At 47.1% G+C, this 23,524-nt stretch overlaps 2 protein-coding genes across 2 annotated transcripts; both read left to right on the top strand.

The window, feature by feature from the left end:
* The first annotated feature begins 12,260 nt into the window (after positions 1 to 12,260).
* Positions 12,261 to 13,229, top strand: LOC127040839 (olfactory receptor 51G2-like). The gene has a single exon (XM_050935406.1). The coding sequence runs from the start codon at positions 12,294 to 12,296 to the stop codon at positions 13,227 to 13,229; it is 936 nt and encodes a 311-aa protein (XP_050791363.1). The 5' UTR covers positions 12,261 to 12,293.
* A 6,524-nt stretch (positions 13,230 to 19,753) lies between these two features.
* Positions 19,754 to 20,722, top strand: LOC127040840 (olfactory receptor 51G2-like). Its single transcript, XM_050935407.1, has one exon. It carries the CDS (start codon positions 19,787 to 19,789, stop codon positions 20,720 to 20,722), a length of 936 nt encoding a protein of 311 aa, XP_050791364.1. The 5' UTR covers positions 19,754 to 19,786.
* Positions 20,723 to 23,524: the final 2,802 nt, after the last annotated feature.

The following is a 23,524-nucleotide window of genomic DNA, read 5'->3' as shown; positions in this document are numbered from 1 at the left end:
GATTGGTGAGGGGAAAAGGAGGAAGGGAATGGTTAATTCCTCTTTGTTTCAAGATCCAAGGAGTTTGGATCTTTTTATAGCTTCCCAAGGCAACCCAGGGAGGGGAAAGTCTGGGGTGGGAAAGGAGAGGGGATGGTTTATTTCTCCTAATTTTAAGACCCAAGGGGTTTGGGTCTTGGGTTCCCCAGGGAAGATTTTGGGGCAACAGGAAGTGTGCCAAACACTATATTTTTGGCTGGTGGCAGCATTATCAAATCTAAGCTAGGAATTAAGCTTAGAAGGGTCCATGCAGGTCCCCACTTTTTGGACGCTAAAGTTCAAAATGGGGAAAAAACCTTGACAGGGGCAAAATACAGCATAGTTTTACAAAAGATAGATTGTGCCAAACCAACCTGATCGCCTTCTTTGAGAAAGTAACAGATTTTTTAGGCAAAGGAAACACAGTGGATCTAATTTACCTTGATTTCAGTAAGGCATTTTATGCGGTTCCACATGGGGAATTATTAGTTAAATTGGAAAAGATGAGGATCAATATGAAAATTGAAAGGTGGATAAGGAACTGGTTAAAAGGGAAACTACAATGGGTGGTACTGAAAGGTGAACTGTCAGGCTGGAAGGAGGTTACTAGTGGAGTTCCTGAGGGATCAGTTTTGGGACCAATCTTATTTAACCTTTTTATTACTGACCTTGGCACATAAAGTGGGAATGTGCTAATAAAGTTTGCAGATGACACAAAGCTGGGAGGTATTGCTAACACAGAGAAGGACCAGGATATCCTACAGGAAGATCTGGATGAACATGTAAACTGGAGTAATAGTAATACAATGAAATTTAAGAGTGAAAAGTGCAAGGTCATGCATTTAGGGATTAATAACAAGAATTTTAGTTATAATTTGGGGACACATCAGTTGGAAGTAGCAGAGGAGAAGATGGACCTCGGAGTATTAGTTGATCATAGGATGACTATGAGCCATCAATGTGATATATCTGTTAAAAAAGCTAATGCAGTTTTAGGATGCATCAGGCGAGGTGTTTCGAGCAAAGATAGGGAGGTGTTAGTACCGTTATACAAGGCACTGGTGAGGCCTCATCTGGAATGCTGTGTGCAGTTCTGGTCTCCCATATTTAGGAAGGATGAATTCAAACTGGAACAGGTACAGAGAAGGGCTACTAGAATGATACAAGGAATGGAAAATCTATCTTATGAAAGGAGACTCAAAGAGCTTGTATTGTTTAGCCTAACCAAAAGAAGGCTGAGTGGGGATATGATTGCTCTTTATAAAAATTTCAGAGGGATAAATATTAGGGATGGAAAGGAGTTATTTAAGCTTAGTACCAATGTGGACACAAGAACAAATGGATATAAACTGGACACTAGGAAGTTTAGACTTGAAATTAGACCAAGGTTTCTAACCATTAGAGGAGTGAAGTTCTGGAAAAGCCTCCCAAGGGGAGTAGTGGAGGCAAAAGACATATCTGGCTTTAAGACTAAGCTTGATAAGTTTATGGAGGGGATAGTATGATGGAATAGCCTAATTTTGGCAATTAATTTGGCAATTGATATTTGATTATCAGCAGTTACGTATGTCCAGTAGTCTGTGATGGGATGTTAGATGGGATGGGATCTGAGTTACTACAGAGAATTCTTTCCTGGATGCTGGCTGGTGAGTCTTGACCACATGCTCAGGGTTTAACTGATCACCATATTTGGGGTCGGGAAGGAATTTTCCTCCAGGGCAGATTGGAAGAGGCCCTGGAGATTTTTAGCCTTCCTCTGCAGCGTGGAGCATGGGTCACTTGCTGGTGGATTCTCTGCAGCTTGAGGTCTTCAAACCACAATTTGAGGACTTCAATAACTCAGACATAGGTTAGGGGTTTGTTACAGGAGTGTGTGGGTGAGATTATGTGGCCTGCATTGTGCAGAAGGTCAGACTAGATGATCATAATGGTCCCTTCTGACCTTAAAATCTATTAGTCTATGAGTCTAACTGTTCCACATTGAGGTGTTAATATAGGAGGTTGTGAGGCTGCACCATATTCATCATAGTGGTATAACTATGACATAATTATGAAGCATCTGGTACAGTATATGTCTCGTGAGGTGTCATTTGAAAAGTTATGATTTGCTGAATATGATTATCCTATATGTGTGAATGTATTATTTTGGTACCTGAAGTTATATATATTAGGACCAGAGTATGTGACACTGAACTCCATTTTGGTAACTGTATTTTTCTACAAACTGAGATGGGAACTTGTCTTGAAACAAAGGGTTCCTGCTGTATTGAAAAATTATATATGGCAGGGAGTGACATCCTCTCTTGCTGTCAGTCCCCACACGTAAAAACTCCTGGAAACATCTGAAGAACAAAGACTAAACTGGGGGAAGTGTTGGTCCCAGGATAAAGGGATTTCAGCCTGTGTATGAAAACTTTGTGAACTGCTTGCATCATCAATCAGGGTGACAAACTGACAATTCATATCCTATCCTATCTATCTATCTATCTATCTATCTATCTATCTATCTATCTATCTAATAAGGCTCAGTCTGCAGCTCTGTCTATTTGCTAGGTAATCTGCTTTGATCGGTTTGCTATCACTTATAATCACTTAACATATCTTTATGTAATTAATAAACTTGGTCTATGTTTTTTCATAAACAGTTTGTTTTGAATTATGTTTTTGGAAAAATTGCAGCGCTGTAAACAAAGTCTGTTGCATATCTCTCCTACATTGAGGGGAAAACGACCTATATTAATGAGTTTTCATTTTAGAGATCACGGTGCAGTGCAAGATGGTGTAATTCTGGCTTTATACTCCAGGAAAGGTGCAAGTCTGGGGAGCTGGGAAATTAGCTCTTCTCTCCTGTTTGTCCTTGTGTGGCATAAGAAAAGCACTCAGGTAAATCAGTTGGTGTGCAGCGTCACTTGCTGTTGTGTTGGGTGATAACAGGGCCTGGAGAGGCTGGCTGTGTCACCAGCAGAGCAATGTGAAAGAAGCCAGCCCAGCTGAATGGTTAGGAGCTCAGCGGATCCAGTGGCTCCCAGACTGCACCCTAGGGTTGGCGACTGATCACAGTAGCACAGCAAGTTGTATGAAATGCATAGCTTGCTGTTCAGAGTGAGATTTGCACTTCATACTGTGGTGGAGTTTTAAGTGAGATTTATGTGAGGTGGCTTGAGATCTGTCGAATAGGTTTCCACTTTGTTATTATCTCTTTGCTTATTTTGGAAAATGTAAGAAGGGACAGAAAAGCAGGAAAATGAGTGAGAGTGAAACTGTTGTGAAATTGGAGCCATGCAGATTGCAGGCAGAAGAAAAAGAAGATGAACATAAAAGACTTTTGGAGTTAAAAGAATTCCAGATAAAAGAAATGGAAGATCAGAAGCAAGCGGAAGGAGCTCCACACCAGAGAATTTTGGAACTCAAACAGGCAGAAATTGAGTAAAAGAAACTAGCCATGTAACTGCCAGGCAAAGAAATGGAGGGGAAGGAAAGAGAGAGAAAGCATCTGGGTCAGCAACAGCAGTTTTAGTTTGAGTACGTGGGAATGGGCTCAGGGCTAGGGGCAGGGGTTTATAGTGTAGGGTGGCTCTTATGTCGGGGTGGTGGGAACCCTGTCTCCCACTGTCATGAACTTGCAGCTCCTAGGAAGAGGGGCCAGGGGCTCCATGCACTGTCCATGCCCACAGACCCTACCCCTGCAGCCCCTATTGGTTGCAGTTCCCTTATGCACAGGAGCTGCAGGGACACATGTATGTGGGTAGGTAGCCTGCCAGCCCTATCCACCCCTGAACTCCACTACCAGCACAGCGATGCCTTCCCTACCAGCTCCAGCACCTGTGGGGTTCCCTGGCCATGTGTCACAGCCTGCGCCCCCCAGCACCAGCAGTGGTCCCATGCCATCTCCCCCAGCACCTCCAGTGCCCCCGGATAACCCCCTCCCCAGGCACCCACAGACCTCCACCTAAGTTTTAGGTAGGGGTACATATTAAAAGTCATGAGTTTTTGTTTATTGTGCAAGAGCTGTCCATAACTAACCATAACTAAAACTAACCATGACTAAAATATAGCCTTACTGATGGCTCATAAACAAAGATAATGGACCATGGAGGAGTTGAGCCTTCCTGTGAACCTTTCAGCCAGCCTATCAGTAATGGATGCTATGACTCAGCATGAGTAGCATGACAACGCATCCCTTCTGATTTGGCCTCCTGCAATTTGCTGTTGACTATGATGGTGGTTAAATCTGGTGGACACTAATCCAAGCAGCTGAGTTTCCCTAATGGCCAAGTGGCCCCTAAGGGAATGTGCAGACATGGTTCATAAAGACACCTGGCTCCCTCTCTGAACAGATACTGCCTGCTGCCTGTGCTACCTCTCTGATGACTCTTTGTCCTTTAGGGTGAAGACCTCTGGTGTCAGTGGCTCCCCTTCTAGCAGGAATTGGGTACGTTGGAAGGTTTCAGTATTCTTTAGAATGAAAAGTGAAGGGGAAAGACTGCAAGCTGTTTCCATTTGCAGATGTTCTGTAGTGAGACAGAAAAATAAGCTGGGCTGTCGGGGTGACTCAGTGTTGGGGCTGGAGAGCAGGCAGTGCTGGGTAGCTTGGGAATCCCACCGCTTCATCTGGCCATTGTCCTCGGTGAGTTGTTCAAGCTATGCAGAAATCTGAGATTCAAAATGAACTCGGAGTGTAAAAACCCAAAGCCCCTGAGTCAGCGGCACAGCAGCCAGCAAACACAGCTGTAATCAGGGGAGTTTCAGTGGGAGTTTACAGCGGGAGTTCGTGGGGGAGACTTAGAGACCTAGGCAGAGGAACTGACAGGCTAGTGAAGGGAGTGAGTTGTGGTCTGCCCACGTTCTGGTGCCTGTTGGGGGTTTGTTTTGGTTTGTGTTTCTTGGACTAACAGGTTTTAGGTGGGAAGGCTATGACTGATACAGAGGCAGCAGTGAAAGACACAATGAGGATGACTGGATGTGGAAGCTGCGGCATGTACATGATCCTGGAGGCGGTACCTGAAAAGAGTTTCGTCTGCATGAAGTGCCGCCTGATAGAGCTGATGGAAGAAAAGATCCAAGGACTGGAGAGAGAGGTGGAAACTCTAGTTGAGTTTAGAAGGGGGTTCGAGCAGATGATGGAGCAAAGATGTGAAGAGGCTGAAGGGATAAGCTCAGACTTGCAGATGGAAGCAGGACCAAAGAATTCTGAGGAAAGACTGCTGGGTGAGAAAAGTGGACGATGGAAGCATGTGACTAAGAGAACCAGGCAGAGGAAAAGACGAGCCAGTGAAGGAGAAATAGATCTCAGGAACAGGTTTGCAGAGTTGGAAAATGAAGAAGTTGCACAGCAGGTGGTCGCTGAAGATGAGATGAGATACAAGAACGAATGGGTATAAACTGGGCACTAGGAAGTTTAGACTTGAAATTAGACGAAGGTTTCTAACCATTAGAGGAGTGAAAATCTGGAACAGCCTTCCAAGGGGAGTAGTGGGGGCAAAAGACATATCTGGCTTTAAGATTAAGCTTGATAAGTTTATGGAAGGGATGATTTGATGGGAGAGTCTAATTTTGGCAATTGATCTTTGATTATCGCCAGATAAGTATGCCCAGTGGTTGGTGATGGGATGTTGGATGGGATGGGATCTGAGTTACTGCAGAGAATTCTTTTCTGAGTGCTGGCTGGTGAGTCTTGCCCACATGCTCAGGGTTTAGCTGATCGCCATATTTGGGGTCGGGAGGGAATTTTCCTCCAGGGCAGATTGGCAGAGGCCGTGGAGGTTTTTCGCCTTCCCCTGCAGCGTAGGGCATGGGTCACTTGCTGGTGGATTCTCTGCAGCTTGAGGTCTTCAAACCACAATTTGAAGACTTCAGTAACTCTGGCATAGGTTAGGGGTTTGTTATAGAACTGGATGGGTAGGGTTCTGTGGCCTGCTTTGTGCAGGGAGTCGGACTAGATGATCACATTGGTCCCTTCTGACCCTAGAATCTATGAATCTATGAGAGGGCAAGAAAAAAGAGAAGAGCTGTTAGTCCTACAGGAGGAGGGGAGGAGTCAATGGAGACAACACCAAATATGAGCCCCAGGAGGGTACAGGACAGGTTGCGGAGGATTGCAAGGATGAACAGGAATCAAGAGGACTTGCAGCCAGTGGTAGCAGGGTATAGACCGGAGAATCACACTGTCACCAGGAAAAGGCAGGTCTACGTGACTGGGGACTCCTTACTGAGAAGAATAGACAGGCCTGTAACTAGAGCTGATCCAGAGAACAGAATGGTGTGCTGTCTGCTGGGTGCTAAGACACGGGATGTGGACCTGAGGCTGAAAAGGATCCTAACAGGAGCGGGAAAGTATCCGTTGATTCTATTTCATGTGAGAACGAATGATATGGCTAGATTTTCGCTGGAATGTATCAAGAGAGACTATGCCAGACTGAGGAAGACGCTTAAGGAAATCAAGGCTTAGCTGATCTTCAGTAGGATTTTGCCTGTTCCTAGAAAAGGGCAACAATGATGTGACAAGATTATGGTGATCAACAGATGGCTCAGGTAGTGGTGCTATAAAGAGGGCTTTGGGATGTACGGCCACTGGGAAGCATTCATGGACAGAGGATTGTTCTCTTGGGATGGACTTCACCTGAGTAAGGAGGGAAATAGACTTCTAGGATGGAGGCTGGCACAACTGATTAAGAGAGCTTTAAACTAGGCATTTGGGGGAGACGGTTGGGAGATGTCCAGGTAATCTCCACACCAGAATTTAACATTGAGAGGGAAGAAAACAAAGTAAGAGAGGATACAACCATGGGCAGAAGAATGGGCATAAGGAGGAAGAGTATGGGAAGATACCAGTCTAACAGGTGATGGTGGTGGTAGAATGTCTGTGCTTAACCGGGTAAAGAATGTCAGTGAAGCCAAATGGCAAAAATTAAGATGTCTGTACACTAATGCGAGGAGCCTAGGTAACAAAATGGAGGAGCTAGAGCTACTGGTGCAGGAAGTGAAACCAGATATTATAGGGATAACAGAAACACAGTGGAATAGTACTCATGATTGGAGTTCAGGTATTGAAGGCTATGTGCTGTTTAGGAAAGACAGAAATAAAGGCAAAGGTGGTGGAGTAGCATTGTATATCAACGATGAGGTTAACTGTAAAGAAATAAGAAGTGATGGAATGGATAAGACAGAGTCTGTCTGGGCAAAAATCACATTGGGAAAGAAAGCTACTAGATCCTCTCCTGAGATAGTGCTTGGGGTGTGCTACAGGCCACCGGGATCTGATTTGGATATGGATAGAGACCTCTTTAATGTTTTTAATGAAGTAAACACGAATGGGGGCTGTGTGATCATGGGAGACTTTAACTTGTATAATGGAGTAGATGAGATTCTGTGGGTGGGTGAGATTCTGTGGCCTGCATTGTGTAGGAGGTCAAACTAGATGATCATACTGGTCTCTTCTGACCTTAAAGTCAATGAGTCTATGAAGATTTCTCAAGGGGTCCCATTTCTACTGGTGCCGTGTGCTTTGGGCCCGATCCTGCCAGGGGCTGAGTGCGAGGAGACCGCACAGAATAACAGTGATTAGTTCCCCAGTTGCCTCAGGTTTATTTGTTGCTTGAAATTTATTCACAAACACATTTTCAAAGGTTTTATTCTCCTGATTAATTGTGAAGGCAGGAATTCAGAGCTTATTGCTCTGTGATGAAAGATCTGATGAGGCATATTTCTATTTCCTGACTGGCTGAGGGCTCCAGAATCTCTGTCCTGTAGATGTCCCTTAGCGTTCCCAGGGCTTCCGGCATCTCTGAGTCTCCGAGTGCTGCATGTCAGGCCGTGGGTTGGCATCCTATGATGCTCCCACCCTCATATTGGCCCCTGGGCTACAGCACACTGCAATTTGACTGTGCCTGCCCTGCAGGTCCGAGTGGGTTCAGCACCTGTGGTTCTTTCCTTTGAGAGACTGTGAGCAGTGTGAGATGAGTGACCAGCCAGCCTTCTGGAACCAAAGTGGTGTGTAATGTAAACTGTAGGAATAAAGCGTAACATGGGAGAATAAGAGGGTTTTCAAGGAACAGTCTGTTTGTGTCAGACTCCCAAACCCTACCACTCTAATGGGGAACCAGGCAGGCCGAGGGCCTTCAGACTTTCCCAGTGGTGTCTGTGCCTGTCAGTCTGAAAAGTTTCTCAGCAACAGTTGCTCCACCTCTCTACAGACTCCCAGAACTAAGAAAAAAAGCTGGATAACATGGCTAGAGCATGGAAATAGGCTCTTCCCAGCCTGTAGCACCGCTGTTGCCTCTCAACCTCCATGAAGTGCTCACTGAGAGATAGTTCTTCTTCAGCTGCTGCTTCCCTTCCTTCATGATTTCCAGCAGCCTGTTTTTAAATTCAGAAGAGCCATACTGGTTTCACCCAATATAGCCATAAGACAAACATCTCAGTAGTTAACCCAATATAGCTATAAGCAAACATCCCAAGAACTCGGTTTAACCTACACATACATTATGGCATCTCAGCTCCATATCTCTCCCAATACTAATTTTGGGTGCCACGTATTTTAGGAATACAGGACAGAGACACTCAGAGAGAGAGAAAGAGAGAGAGAGAGCGACAGACTATTTTTATGTGTGAAATGACGTTCAATTTCCATGTATACTCCATGCATTTGACTTTGAAATCCAGTTCCTGCAAACCCTTATTGTGCTTGAATAACAGCTGCTGGGGGTACTATCTACCAGAGAGTGGGAGCTCAGGGAATAAAACATAATTATACTGATCTCAATGCCTGTTACCACTCCAGATACAGGCTACAGCCTGACAGAACAGAACCTGAGTAGAACCAGTCAGCTATTAACCCAGGGATAGGGGAGCTACAATACTCCACATACTATTTGCAATGGGTTTGTGCTATTAACCCTTTGTTCAGTGGAACAACTGTATAATGCCGTCACCTGGTAACTGACCAGTAGCTGTTTCAAACACTCACATTCAGGGTCAAGAACACAATCCCTCTACTATACCTGTGCAGGACTTTCCAAAGAGTCATGAGACAACAGAACCGCTGTTCTGTGTTTCAGCAGAGAAGAGCTCAGGTGCAGGAAAGGGGAATGTAAGGGTACATCTACACTACGGGATTATTCCGATTTTACATAAACCAGTTTTATAAAACAGATTGTATAAAGTCGAGTGTACGTGGCCACACTAAGTACATTAATTCGAAGGTATGCGTCCATGGTCCGAGGCTAGCGTCTATTTCCGGAGCATTGCACTGCGGGTAGCTATTCCATAGCTATCCCATAGTTTCCGCAGTCTCCTCCGCCCCTCAAAATTCTGGGTTGAGAGCCCAGTGGCTGATGGGGCAAAAATCATTGTCGCGCGTGGTTCTGGGTAAATGCCGTTAGTCATTCCTTCCTCCGGGAAAGCAACAGCAGACAATCATTTTGCGCCCTTTTTCCCTGGATTGCCCTGGCAGACGCCATAGCACGGCAATCATGGAGCCCGTTCAGCTTTTTTTTTTTTACAGTCACCGTATGTGTACTGGATGCCGCGGACAGAGGCGATATTCCAGCGCGACACAGCAGCATTCATTTGCTTTTGCATGATAGCAGAGATGGTTATCAGTCATTCTGTACTGTCTGCTGCTGGTGTAAATGGGCAATGAAATGATGGTTATCTGTCTTTCTGTGCTGTCTACTGCTATCATGGGTGCCCCTGGCTGAGATTGGCCGGGGGGTGCAAAGGCAAAACTGGGAATGACTCCCTGAGTCAATTCCTTCTTTATGGTTTCTAAAAATAGAGTCAGTCCTGCCTAGAATATGGGGCAAGTGTGCTAGAGAACCAGTGTATCACAGAGCACAGCTGCTCCAGGCCAGATCCCACAGAAATGATGAGCTACATACCATTCAGCGGGGGTGCCCCTGCAACATCCCCATCTGTTGCTTCCCTCCTCCCCCAACCTTCCTGGGCTACCATGGCAGTGTCCCCCCATTTGTGTCATGAAGTTGTAAAGAATACAGGAATAAGAAACAATGACTTGTTAGTGAGATAAAATGAGGGGGAGGCAGCCTCCTGGTGCTATGACAATCCAGGCAGGACATTAAGCGGTGCGGGGGAGAGAAGCCCAGCATCCCGCTGATATGATAGCCCAGGCAGTACAGAATCTTTTCTTTACACAGGAAAGGAAGGGGACTGATGGAGCTCAGCCCCCACTTGCTATGATGAAAACAGTTACCAGCCATTCTGTATCATCTACTGGGAATAACCAGGAATCATTCCTGTTTTTACCCAGGCGCCCCCAGCCAACCTCACCTGAGGCAAGCCAAGAGCACTCACAGGCTGATAGTAACAACAGATATCATTCACATTGTACCATCTGCCACCAGGGAAGGGAGAGGAGTGGATACTGCTCTTCACTGCTGCAGCATCGCGTCTACCACCAGCATTCAGTAGACATAGGGTGACATTGAAAAAAGTCAAGAAACGATTTCTTTCCCTTTTCTTTCACATGGTGGGGGGAGGGAGTAAAATTGATGAGCTATACCCTGAACCACGGTTAACAATGTGTTTTAACCTACAGGCACTGGGAACTCAGCCAAGAATGCAAATACTTTTCGGAGACTGCTGTGGACTGTGGGATAGCTGGAGTCCTCAGTACTCCCTCCCTCCCTCCATGAGCGTCCATTTGATTCTTTGGCTTTCCGTTACGCTTGTCACGCAGCACTGTGTAGCATGGAGATTTTTTTCGAATGCTTTGGCATTTCGTCTTCTGTAACAGAGCTTTGATAGAACAGATTTGTCTCCCCATACAGCGATCAGATCCAGTATCTCCCGTACGGTCCATGCTGGAGCTCTTTTTGGATTTGGGACTGCATCGCCACCCGTGCTGATCAGAGCTCCACGCTGGGCAAACAGGAAATGTAATTCAAAAGTTTGCGAGGCATTTCCTGTTTAGCAGGCCACTGCATCTGAGTTCAGATTGCTGTCCAGAGCGGTCACAGTGGTGCACTGTGAGATACCGCCCGGAGGCCAATACCGTCGATTTGCGGCCACACTAACCCTAATCCGATATGGTAATACCGATTTTAGCGCTACTCCTCTCATTTGGGAAGAGTACAGAAGCCGATTTAAAGAGCCCTTTATATTGATATTAAGGGCCTCATAGTGTGGACGGGTGCGCCGTTAAATCGGTTTAATGCTGCTAAATTCGGTTTCAATGCATAGTGTAGACCAAGCCTAAGAGTGTTTATATGTAATTTACGTCCATCACTGCTTACACAAGAATGGTAAAGTAAAGTGCACACTCAACTGGATATTAGTGCAAACCTAGTGTTCTCACTATTCACCCATATGTGACACTAACTCCACACCTGCCCAACTGAAGTAACTGTCTGTGTTAGCTTGTAACATGCCAAATATCTACAGACCATTCCATGAGAAGAGGATGAAGTGAGGATGAAGAGAAGGCTGTAGGATGATCGAACTCTGGATTCAGTCAACATTGGCCAGGCAAAGCACTTCAGTTCCTCTTGGAGGGATTTTTGATGATCAGAGCATATCACTGGGAAAATTTGGTAAGGGAAAGTTAACAGAGCCCAGTTCTGACTGAATTTATACTTGTAAATCTGGAGCATTGCCATTCAAGTCAATGATATTAAATTAAGAACTTCTGCCTAAGAAGAATGTATATCATGTACTGCAAAGAAGCAGTGGCTTAATTTGGACTCTCAGGAGTGGAGAATATATATATATAATATGGCAATGAAACACATTTATAAATAGCTTCAGTGCAGGACAAGTAAATACAGTGACAGTTTAACCCATGCATTTGCAATGTATTTACATCAATGGCGCCAAGAGTTTAGCAGGATTCAAAGAGGGACTGGATGTTTGTATAGATAAACAGAAAATCCAATTAAAGTAGTGAAGATTGTTTCAAAAACCCTCTGATGGGCTCTAAACGTTCCTGATTTGCACTGCAAAATTTGTCTAATTAGTGGATGCAGTTTATTTGAAAGCTGCCTATTGCAGGGTGTCTTCCACTTCCTCTGAAGCATCTGGAACTGGCCACTGGATACTAGGTTAGATAGACTATGGGTCTGATCCACTCTGGCAATGTCCATCTGCCTACGTATTGTGTAAATCCAAGACTATGTTTTTGCTGATCTTCCTTGAGCTCCTGGGAGTCTCTAGACTTGCACTGAGAGCAGGAAGATGTCTCGCTAAATGTCATCCAATCTCCTGTCCTTTTTCTTTTTAGGAAGGAAAGTTCAGAACTCCTCGGACCTGCCCAGTACATTATGTCAGCTGTCAATGACACCAAATTCAACTCTGCAGTGTTCCTTCTCACCGGGTTCCCAGGTGAGGAAGACGTCCATCTCTGGATTTCTATCCCCTTCTGCTTAATGTATGTTATTTCGATAGTAGGAAATTCAGTCATTCTGTTCATTATAAAAACAGATCCAACCCTCCATGAGCCCATGTACATTTTCCTTTCCATGTTGGCCACCACAGACCTTGCCTTATCGATATCCACCATGCCAACGACACTGGGTATATTCTTTTTTAACTCTAGGGAGATCAGCTTTGATGCCTGTTTTGCCCAGCTGTTCTTCATCCACTTGCTCGAATGCATTGAATCCTCTGTGCTCTTGTTGATGGCCTTTGACCGCTTCATTGCGATCCGTAACCCACTGAGATATGCCTCCATCTTAACTCTGCCGAGAATAGGCAAGATGGGACTGGTGTGTGTGCTAAGAGGGGTGGCTGTAATTCTCCCGCTCCCTTTTCTTCTTCAACGGTTCCAATATTGTCGATCCAATGTCCTCTCCCATTGCTACTGCATAAACCAGGACGTCATGAAGATGGCTTGTTCGGATATCAGAGTAAACAGTATCTATGGCTTGTCGATTGCACTCTTGACAGTGGGGTTAGACTCGCTGCTCATCTTCCTCTCTTATGTGATGATCCTTAAAACAGTGCTGAGCATCACGACCCAAGTGGAGTGTCTTAGGGCCCTGAACACCTGCATCTCCCACCTCTGTGCCATCCTGCTCTTCTATGTGCCAATGATCGGCCTTTCCATGGTACACAGATTCGGGGAGGACTCTTCTCACTTGCTTCAGATTCTCCTGGGCTACGTCTACCTGCTCATCCCACCTCTGATGAACCCAATTGTGTATAGTGTGAAAAGCAAACACCTTCGTGAGAGGATAATCAGGGTGTTCATCAAGTGAAGAGTCAGTTCATCATCCAGCTCCAAAACTGGTGACACAGGATGCAAAAAATATGGGCCACCTATTCCGTCCTGGACCCTTAAACCTGAGACAACATGAGATACTGATCCGTGCTATGTAGAGACAGGTTCAGAGAGGGTCTAAGACCTGGAACAATGGGAGAGGGGCTGGTGAGGGAGGAGAGTGCAATGGGAGAAGGAAGCCAAGGCAGGCAGCAGCGTTTTAAAAGTGACTTTGTTCACGGAGAGCCAGGGAACTAGTGGGATCTTGGCCCATAAAGAGCCACATCAGTGGCTGCTCCATCCTCATAATTCCTCTGAATACAGTCAATAAAGAGAAGGGATGTGGATGTTGTTTCCCATTACACTTGGCCTGTCACTGTCCTGTCTCTGGTTAAACAGCCACAGGCCATAAAAAAGGCTGCAGAGCTGTTCTGCAGTCACACCCCTGGCCCTTCCCGAGCGCTCTGGGTGCTGTGTAATCTATGAGAACTGCAGCAGCTGTGGCCATGGGCTACTGAAGGGGCACAGACACTCACCCTTCCCCTATGCCCTCAGCCAGGTCTTTGTGACAGTGTCATCTCAGACACATGATTAACGCAGGAGTCCCGGGAGAAGCCATTCAGGCAGCCCCCTACCCCCATTCATGGCTTTGCACACAACACACATCTGAGGACACTCCCCTCCGAGACATAGCAGAGTGGCGTGTATGAGTGAAGGCCTGACACACAGGAGTCCTGGCAAGAGACTCAGGCCCAGGTTCCTTCCTCCTCCCCCCATTTGTGCTGCCCCAGCAAGGAAGAGGGGTGGAAACGGTCCTCATCTCCCCCACAGAGTCACAGCTAGTGCCTATCTGCCCTTCCCATTCACTGCGGGGTGACCACCTTTTCAAAATCAGAAAAGGGACAGAAGCAGGAGCCCCACTGCCTCTGTGACACTGCCCCACCCCTCTTCTTCCCCCGTGAGGCCCACCCTCTGCTCCCCTTCTTCCCCCAAGGCTCCACCCCTCTCCAGGCCAGAAGCTATAGCTGGGCCATGGTGAAATGTGTCCGGAGAGCTAGAGCCACTGTGAGGACCACCAGATCCTCCACCTGCCCTGGACAGAGGGCTGGAGGGCTCAACAGAAGCCTCCAGCCTGTGTCTCTGCCTCACAGGATGCACCCCAGGGGAGATGGAGAATCTGGGGCTCCCCACCCCAGCCTTGGCTCCCAGGATAGCTCTTACCATGGTCCAGCTGATGGCCTGGCCAGGGGGGCGGAGCCCCATGGGAAGTGGAGTAGGGGGAGGGGCCTAGTGGGAAGAGATGGGGCATGTGGCAGGGCCTCTTCAGAAAAGGAGCATGGGTTGCAGCAAGCCTGAACTGATTCCCACCCCAAAAAAGAGTTTGGTGTGGGTACCTGAGGAAAAGGGAAGGATGTGGCCAGAGGGTAGGAAATCTTGAGTTTTAGAGAAGACTGGATTAATGTGACCCCACAAAGGAGGCTATTGTTTTAAGTACTTCTGTCTGAGAATAAATTATTGTTCTTATTATTACCTTGGAGGTAAGGGAAAGATTTCTGCAGGCCTACCTCAGGCCACTAGGGGGCACTCTGGGGTGACCCCCATCCCCACGGCCTTAGCAAGAATGAGCTGTGCACTTGAAAGCTGTTACCAGTGGGCTGAGTTTCGCTCAGTCCCTGGGCTGCTCTGAATCCCACTGATGCAGGAGAAGAACAGGCCAGCAAATCAAACCCCTGCAACTGGCTATTTGCCATCTCTGCTGTCTGCAGTGAAGCGGGGAGCTCTGCTGGTGCAGCAGAGATTCCGGCCATACTTCTGACCGCTCAGATGGCTGGAAGGCTGGCCCTGTGTTGTGGGCATTGCTCTATGACTCAAGACAGCTGGGTTTGATTTCTTTGCCATGTGTGACCGTGGAGGAGCCATTGGGTGTCTCTGAGCCCCTGCACAGGTGGATTATAGCCCTGCCCTGCCTCACAGCGGTGTCAGGAGGATAAATACATTCCAGGTGACCAGATACTCTGGGACCCTAAGATCAGGGCTGTGTCAGGGTTCCACAGAGCAACACCTCTGACATTTGTCTATAAAAGTTTTCTTACATCAGCCTCCTGTGACAACTGCTTCTGGGAAGCCCGATGACTACAGCACCTTGGTGTCTGTGGCAAATTAGGGGTCCCCAAGAGTGATAGTGAGGGAATGTAGTTGAAGTGTGAGGGTGGTGTTGGGGTGTCATGATGATTTGGAGCCTTTCAGCACAGTCACCAGACCGGTGTTTGCAGCCATTGAGGCTGAATGGATGTAACTTCCAAACAATGGAGTAACAGCCACAGGGGCCTCATCTTAGACAGCTTTGTTGGGAGAAAGCAGTCTGAGGTCAAAGATCAGCTCCACAGCTTGGCCCAGTAACATGGGCATGGCTGAGCACTGTAGTGACTGGGCCCAGACTCACACGGGTTTCAAACAATTTGTCTGATACTGAAGTTAGAATTACTTGCCTGCAATTTCTGGGATCACCTCTGGACCCTTCTTAAAAATTCAGCATCATATTAGCTATTTGCCAGTCATCAGGTAGAGAGGCTGATTTAATCCATAGGTCACATAGCACTTTTAGTAGTTCTGCAATTTGGTATTTGAGTTCCTTCAGAACTCTTGGTGAATATCATCTGGTCCTGGTGACTTATATTGTTTAATTTATTCATTTGTTTTAAATTCTCTGTAATGGGTTCTCACCCCTGGGCTACACTCTGGGAGCTGGTGGAACTGCTGAGCCCCTAACACTTCAGCTCGGCTGGCCTCTCTCACACGGCTCTGCTGGTGACACAGCCAGGCTCTCCAGGCCCTGTTATCACCCAACACGGCAGCAGGTGGCGCCACAAGCCCAGCTGAGCTACCTGAGTGCTCTGCCTAAGCCACTCACGGACAAATAGGAGACAACAGCCAATTTCCCAGCTTCTCAGCTTTGCTCCCTTTCTGGAGAATAAAAGCAGAATTATGCCATCTTGCACTGCGTGTGGATGTGTACAATGCAAACTCGTTAATATAGGTCATTTTCCCCTCATCATGGGATAAATACGCAACAGCCTTTGTTTACAGAGCTGACATTTTGGATCCCCAAGAGAAATTGGAAGTTTCTCATGTCCTTTTCCCTTGTAACATAAACAAAGTTTTCACTGACTGAGTCTGTGACGGCCCTCTGGGTATGATGTAAACCTCCCGACCAGTCCATGGCTGGACTATTGTGCCCATCAGCTACTCTAACCAGCCTTCCCATGTCTGTACAGCCCCCTGCACCCTGTATAATGACCCTTTACGCAGATCCTGTGGGCAGTGATTACTGTTGCAAGCCCTTGTAGAACATCTGTAATGAATCTGTGCGACAAGAGACCTGGAGAGGTTCCTAGAGCAGTTGTGGAGGCCCAGAGATTGTGGGTGGGTCTAGCTACCAGTGGATCACTGAGATCTGTGCATAACTTTGGGAATCCCTGGATCCTGGGTCCCTTTTCATTCTTCAGGGAGAAGGGAAGGGACCTTTTCTACTGAAATGATTTGAGGGCTATTTCCATGTAGGAGCCTTGTGGGATCTCCTTTCCGTGGCCTGCACTCTGGGTTTGTAATGCAGGAAAAGGGCTACTGGGGAAAAATCTGGCTGTATATTATTATGACAATGATTTTATTATATTTCTTTTTTAATTTCAGCAAGATCACAGCTGTGATAGAATCATTGTTACCACTCAGCCACCCTCAAGTGAGCCATGTGACAAATTTGAACCATACAAACGGTGATGACAAGCCTGTATTACAGGAATAAATTCTGTAGCAGGGCTGGCACTGCAGACCAGTTGGGTTCCATCACCAGTCATCCCCTGTGATTTGGCTTCCTGGAGTTTGCCATTGGCATGACGAGAGTTAAAGCTGGTGCACAAGAAGCTAAGCAGCAGAGATTCCCTGATGGACAAGTGGCCCCAAGGGAATGTGCAAACATGCTTCATAAAGACAGTTGCCTCCGTATCTGAACAGATGCTGCTTCCTGCCTGTACAGCCTCTCCGATGACTCCTTGTCCTTTACAGTGAAGACCTCTGGTATCAGCAGCTCCCCTTCTAACAGGAATTGGTATGTTGGCAGGTTTCACTATCTTTAAAGTGTGAAGTTAAGGGTAAAGACTGCAAGCTCTTTATCTTGGCAGATGTTCTGTGCAGCAGCAAAGGATTCAGTTTGGCTGTCGGAGTGTCTCAGTGACATTGGCTGGAGGGCGGGCAGCACTAGGTAGCTTGGAAACCCCTCCCCTACATCTGTTCATAGTACTCAGTGAGTTGTTGAAGCTACACAAAAATCTGACATTCAGAATGTGTTAAAACCCCAAAGCCCTGAGTCAAGATTTCTCACAGGGTCCCATTTCTAGAGTTACGGGAGGTTTTGGATCTGATCGTCCCAGGGGCTGAGCGCGAGAAGGCTGCACGCAATATCAGTGACTAGTTCCCAGATCGCTTCAGGTGTATTTGCTGCTGGAAATTTAATCAGCAAAAACATTTTCAAAGGTCTGATGAGGCATTTTTCTATTTCCTGACTGGCTGAGGGTCTCTGGAATCTCTCTCCTGTAGATAACCCTTAAAGTTCCTGGGCTACTGGCATCTCTTATCCCTCTCTGATCTCTGAATTCCACATATCAGGCCTTGTACCCTTCTCTCTCATGGGATCCCCGATCCTCCTACCCTCTGAGTGGCCCCTGGGGTACAGCACATTGTGGTTCAACTGTGCTTACCCTGCAGGTCAGAGTGAGCTCAGCACCTGTGTTTCTTCCCTTTGTGAGGCTGTGAATAGTGGTGAGATGAGTGACCAGCCAGCCTTCTTGAACCAAAGTGATGTGTAATGTAAGCTTTAGGAATAAAGTGTAACATGGGAGAATAACAGGGTTTTCAAAAATCAGTCTGAATGTGTCTGACTCCAAACCCAACTACTCTAACGGGGACCCAGGCAGGCCGAGGGCCTTCAGACTTCCCCAGTGGTGTCTGTGCCTGTCAATCTGAAAAGTTTCTCAACAACAGCTGCCCCACCCCTCTTTACAGACTCCCAGAACTGGGAAAACAAGCTGGGTATTGTGGCTAGAAATAAATAGTAAATAGGTTCTTCCCAGTTTGTAGCTCCAGTGTTGTCTCTCAACCTCCTTGAGTTGCTTACTGAGAGATTGTTTTTTCTTCAGCTGTTGCTTCCCATCGTTCGTGTTTTCCAGCAACCTGTTATGAAATTAAAAAGAGCCATACTGCTTTCACCCAATATAACATAACAGAACCATCCCAGTAGTTAACCCAATGAAACACTTTTATCAATCGCTTCACAGCAGGACAGATAAATAGAATTACAATTTTCCCCAGTGGACTTCCAATGTGTTTACAAACATCTCATGATATAATGGACCACACTCAGAAGTGGAGGGCTAGAAAGAGTGTCTGTGGGAAAGTTACAATTGTAAAATCACACAGTGCTCAAGTACACTGTGGAACTCCCAGCCACAAGATATCAGTGAGGACAAGAGTTTCGCAGGATTCAAAGAGGGACTGGATGTTTATATAGATAACCATAAAATCCAGTTAGAGTAGAGGGGATTGTTTCAAAAACGCTTCGATGAGCACCAAACCTTCCTGATTTGCACCACAACGTTTGTCTAATAAGTGGGTACAGGTTATTTCCAAGCTCCTTATTGCAGAGCGTCTTCCAGTTCCTCTGAAGCACCCGGAACAGGCCACTGGATACTAGGCTAGATAAAAATATTGCTCAGGCTGCAGGGTGAAATCAGGAAGGCCCAATCACACTTGGAGTTGCAGCTAACAAGAGATGTTCAGAGTAACAAGAAGGGTTTCTTCAGGTATGTTATCAACAAGAAGAAAGTCAAGGAAAGTGTGGGCCCCTTACAGAATGAGGGAGGCAACCTAGTGACAAAGGATGTGGAAAAAGCTAATGTATTCAATGATTTTTTTGCCTCTGTCTTCGCAAACAAGGTCAGCTCCCAGACTGCTGCATTGGGCAGCAGAGTATGGGGGGGAGGTGACCAGCCCTCTGTGGAGAAAGAAGTGGTCCGGGACTATATAGAAAAACTGCTTGAGCACAAGTCCGTGGGCCGGAAGTGCTGCATCCGACGGTGCTAAAGGAATTGGCGGATGTGATTGCAGAGCCATTGGCCATTATCTTTGAAAATTCTTGGCGATTGGGGGAGGTCCTGGATCACTGGAAAAATGCTACTGTAGTGCCCATCTTTGAAAAAGGGAAGAAGGAGGATCCAGGGAACTACAGGCCAGTCAGCCTCACCTCAATCCCTGGAAAAATCATGCCGCAGGTCCTCAAGGAATCAATTCTGAAGCACTTAGAGGAGAGGAATGTGATCAGGAACAGTCAGCGTGGATTCACCAAGGGCAAGTCATGCCTGACTAGCCTGATTGCCGTCTATGAGGAGACAATTGGGTCTGCACTGAGAGTAAAGAGATGTTTCATTAAATATCATCTAGTCTCCTGTTCTTTTTCCTTTTAGGAAGGAAAGTTCAGAACTCCTCAGACATGCGCAGTCCATAATGTCAGCTGCAAATGACACCAAATTGAACTCTGCAGTGTTCCTGCTCACCGGGATACATGGGCAGGAAGACATCCATCTCTGGATCTCTATCCCCTTCTGCTTAGTGTATGTTATTTCAATAGTAGGAAATTCAGTCATTCTCTTCATTATAAAAACAGATCCAAGCCTCCATGAGCCCATGTACATTTTCCTCTCCATGTTGGCTGTCACAGATCTTGGCTTGTCGATATCCAGCATGCCGACGACACTGGGTATATTCTTGTTTAACTCTAGAGAGATCAGCCTCAATGCCTGTTTTGCCCAGCTGTTCTTCATTCACGTGCTTAAATTAATTGAATCCTCTGTGCTCTTGTTGATGGCCTTTGACCGCTATATTGCGATCTGTAACCCACTGAGATATGCCTCCATCTTAACTCTGCCGAGAATAGCCAAGATGGGACTGGTGTGTGTGCTAAGAGGGGTGGCTCTAATACTCCCAATCCCTTTTCTCCTTCAACGGTTTCAATATTTTCGAGCCAATGTCCTCTCCCATTCCTACTGCCTGCACCAAGAGGTCATGAAGAAGACTTGTTTGGATATCAGAGTGAACAGCATCTATGGCTTGTCGGTTGCAATCTTTACAGTGTGGGTGGACTCACTGCTCATCTTTCTCTCTTATGTGATGACCCTCAAGACAGTGCTGAGCATCACGTCCCATGCAAAGTGTCTTAGGGCTCTGAACACCTGCGTCTCTCACCTCTGCGCTATCCTGCTCTTCTACACGCCAGTGATCGCCCTCCCTGTGATGCACAGATTTGGGGAGGGGTCTTCTCCTTTGCTTCAGATTCTCCTGGGCTATATCTATGTTCTCGTCCCACCCGTGATGAATCCAATTGTATACAGCATGAAAAGCAAACACCTTCGTGCGAGGATAATCAGGGTGTTCATCAAGTGAAAGGTCAGTTCATCATCCAGCTCCAGTGCTGACGACAAGGGAGACGAAAAATACAGGCCACCTATTCTACCATGGACCCTTAAATCAAAAACGACATGAGCTACTGATCTCCACTATGTAGAGACAGGTTCAGATGGGGTCTAAGTCCTGGAGTAACTGGAGAGCGGCTGGTGAGGGATGACAATGCACTCGGGGAAGGAGACCAAGGCAGGCAGCAGCGTTTAAAAAGTGATTTTGTGGAGAGCCAGGGGACAGGTGGGATATTGGCACCTAAAGAGCCACATCAGTGGCTCCCCCAACCTCAGAATTCCTCTCGATACAGACAATAAAGAGAAGGAAGGTAGATGTTGTTTCCCATTCCACCTGGCCTGTCACTGTCCCATCTGTGATTCAACATTCATATGCTATGAAAAAAGCTGCAGAGCTGTTCTTCTGGCACAATCCTGGCCCTTCCTGAGCTCTCTGGGTGCTGTGTGATCCATGGGGGCTGCATCAGCTGTGGACAGGAGCTATTCGAGGGACACGGACACTCACCCTTCCCCTACACCCTCAGCCAGGTGTTTGTGACTGAGTCATGTCAGACACATGATTAACACAGGAGCCCCAGAAGAAGCCATTCAGGCTGTCAATAACCTATTCCCAGATTTGGACCTTAGCGTCCAAAATATGGGGGTTAGCATGAAAACCTCCAAGCTTAGTTACCAGCTTGGACCTGGTACTGCTGCCACCACCCAAAAAATTAGAGTGTTTTGGGGCACTCTGGTCCCCCCAAAAACCTTCCCTGGGGACCCCCAGACCCAAATCCCTTGAGTCTCACAACAAAGGGAAATAAACCTTTTCCCTTCCCCCCCTCCAGGTGTTCCTGGAGAGATACACAGAAGCAAACTCCGAGAAGCTAAACAGAGGGATTCCACCCTCTCCGTTCCCAGCCTGGAGAACAGAATTGCCGAGAGTCAATCTCTCTTCCCCCCTCACCCAGAGGGAATGCAAAGTCAGGCTAGTACATCTAACACACCCAGGTTTCCCCCTGACTTCTTCCTCCCACCAATTCCCTGGTAAGTACAGACTCTATTCCCTGGAGTTACCCAGTAAAGAAAAACTCCAACAGGTCTTAAAAAGAAAGCTTTATATAAAAAGAAAGAAAAATACATAAAAATGGTCTCTCTGTATTAAGTTGACAAATACAGGGTCAATTGCTTAAAAGAATATTAAATAAGCAGCCTTATTGAAAAAGAATACAATTCAAAGCACTCCAGCAACTATAGACATGTAAATACAAAACAAAAAACCAACTTTGTACTCACAACTTAGAAACAGAAGATTAGAAAGCAGGAAATAGAAAAATCCTTCTCATAGCTGAGAGAGATTCAGGCAGACAGAAGACAAAAAACTCAGACACAAACTTCCCTCCACCCAGAGTTGAAAAAATCCTGTTTCCTGATTGGTCCTTTGGTCAGGTGCTTCAGGTTACTTTTTTTCCAGGTGAAAGAGACATTAACCCTTAGCTATCTGTTTATGACACAGACAACCTCTCTACTCCTATTCATGGCTCTGCACACAACACACCTCTGAGCCCGCTCCCCACCGAGGCAGAGCAGAGCTGCATGCATGAGTGAGGATATGATACACAGGAGTCCTGGGAAGAGACTCAGGCCCAGGTTCCCTCCTCCTCCCCTCCATTTGTGCTGCCCCAGCAATGAAAAGGGGTGGAAATAGTCCTCATCTCCCCAACAGAGGCACAGCCAGCTCCAATCCCAGCCCAGCCCATTCACTGCAGGGTGACCACCCTTTCAAAATCAAAAGAGGGATAGAGGCAGGAGCCCCGCCCCCTCTGTGACACTGCCCCACTCCTCTTCTCCCCCATGAGGCCCCACCCTCTTCTCCCCTTCTTCCCCCAAGGCTCCATCCTCTCTCCAGGCCAGAAGCTATAGCTGGGCCATGGTGAAATGTGTCCGGGGAGCTAGAACCACTGTGAGGACCACCAGATCCTCCAGCTGCCCTGGACAGGAGGCTGAGGGGCCCAAGAGAAGCCCCCTGCCTGTGTCCCTGTCCCCCAGGATGCACCCCAGGGTTGTTGGAGAGTCTGAGGCTCCCCACAGCAGCCTGAGGTCCTGGGTTTACTCTTCCCACGGCCTGGCTGGTGGCCTGGCTGGGGGGAAGAGCCTCAGAGGAAGTGGAGGAGTAGGGGGAAGGGCTTAGTGGGAAGAGATGGGACAGGGGATGGGGACTCCTTGGAAAAGGAGCAGGGGTTGTGGCAAGACTGCTCCAATGTTCACCCCGAAAAGGAGTTTGGCAGGGAGCTCTTAAGTAAAGGAGGAGGATGGGGACAAAGGTTAGGAGACCTTGTGTTTTAGAGAAGATTGAATTAATGTGAACCCTCAAATTGGGCTTTTGTATTAAATATCCCAGGCGGAGAGTATGTCTTGAATGGACCTTAGAGGGAAGGGCAGGGTTCATGAAGGGCTACCGCAGTCCACAAGGGGGCACTCTGGGGTGGCCCCATCCACAGGGAGTTAGCGAGAGTGAGCTGTGAACTTGAAAACTGTTACCACTGGGCAGAGTTTAGCTCAGCCCCCAGGCTGCTCTAGACCTCACTGAGGCAGGGGGAGAACAGGCCAGTGAATCAAACCCCTGTAACTGGCTCTTAGCCATCCCTGCTCTCTACATGGTAGCAGGGATCTCTGTTGATGCAGCAGAGAATCCACCCGTACTTCTCACCACTCAGATGGCTGTAAGTCTGGCCCTGTCGTCTGGGTACTGCTCTGTCATTCAGGACAGCTGGGTTTGATTCCATTGCCAGGT

This window comes from Gopherus flavomarginatus, assembly GCF_025201925.1.
Source record: "Gopherus flavomarginatus isolate rGopFla2 chromosome 1 unlocalized genomic scaffold, rGopFla2.mat.asm SUPER_1_unloc_2, whole genome shotgun sequence".
Classification (NCBI taxonomy): domain Eukaryota; kingdom Metazoa; phylum Chordata; order Testudines; family Testudinidae; genus Gopherus; species Gopherus flavomarginatus.
Note: the sequence above shows the minus strand (reverse complement) of the source record. Positions and strands in the feature narration are given on the sequence as shown.

Bases quoted from the DNA above. Each gene is read 5' to 3' on its own strand.
- LOC127040839 (XM_050935406.1), top strand. From the start codon at position 12,294: ATGTCAGCTGTCAATGACACCAAATTCAACTCTGCAGTGTTCCTTCTC.
- LOC127040840 (XM_050935407.1), top strand. From the start codon at position 19,787: ATGTCAGCTGCAAATGACACCAAATTGAACTCTGCAGTGTTCCTGCTC.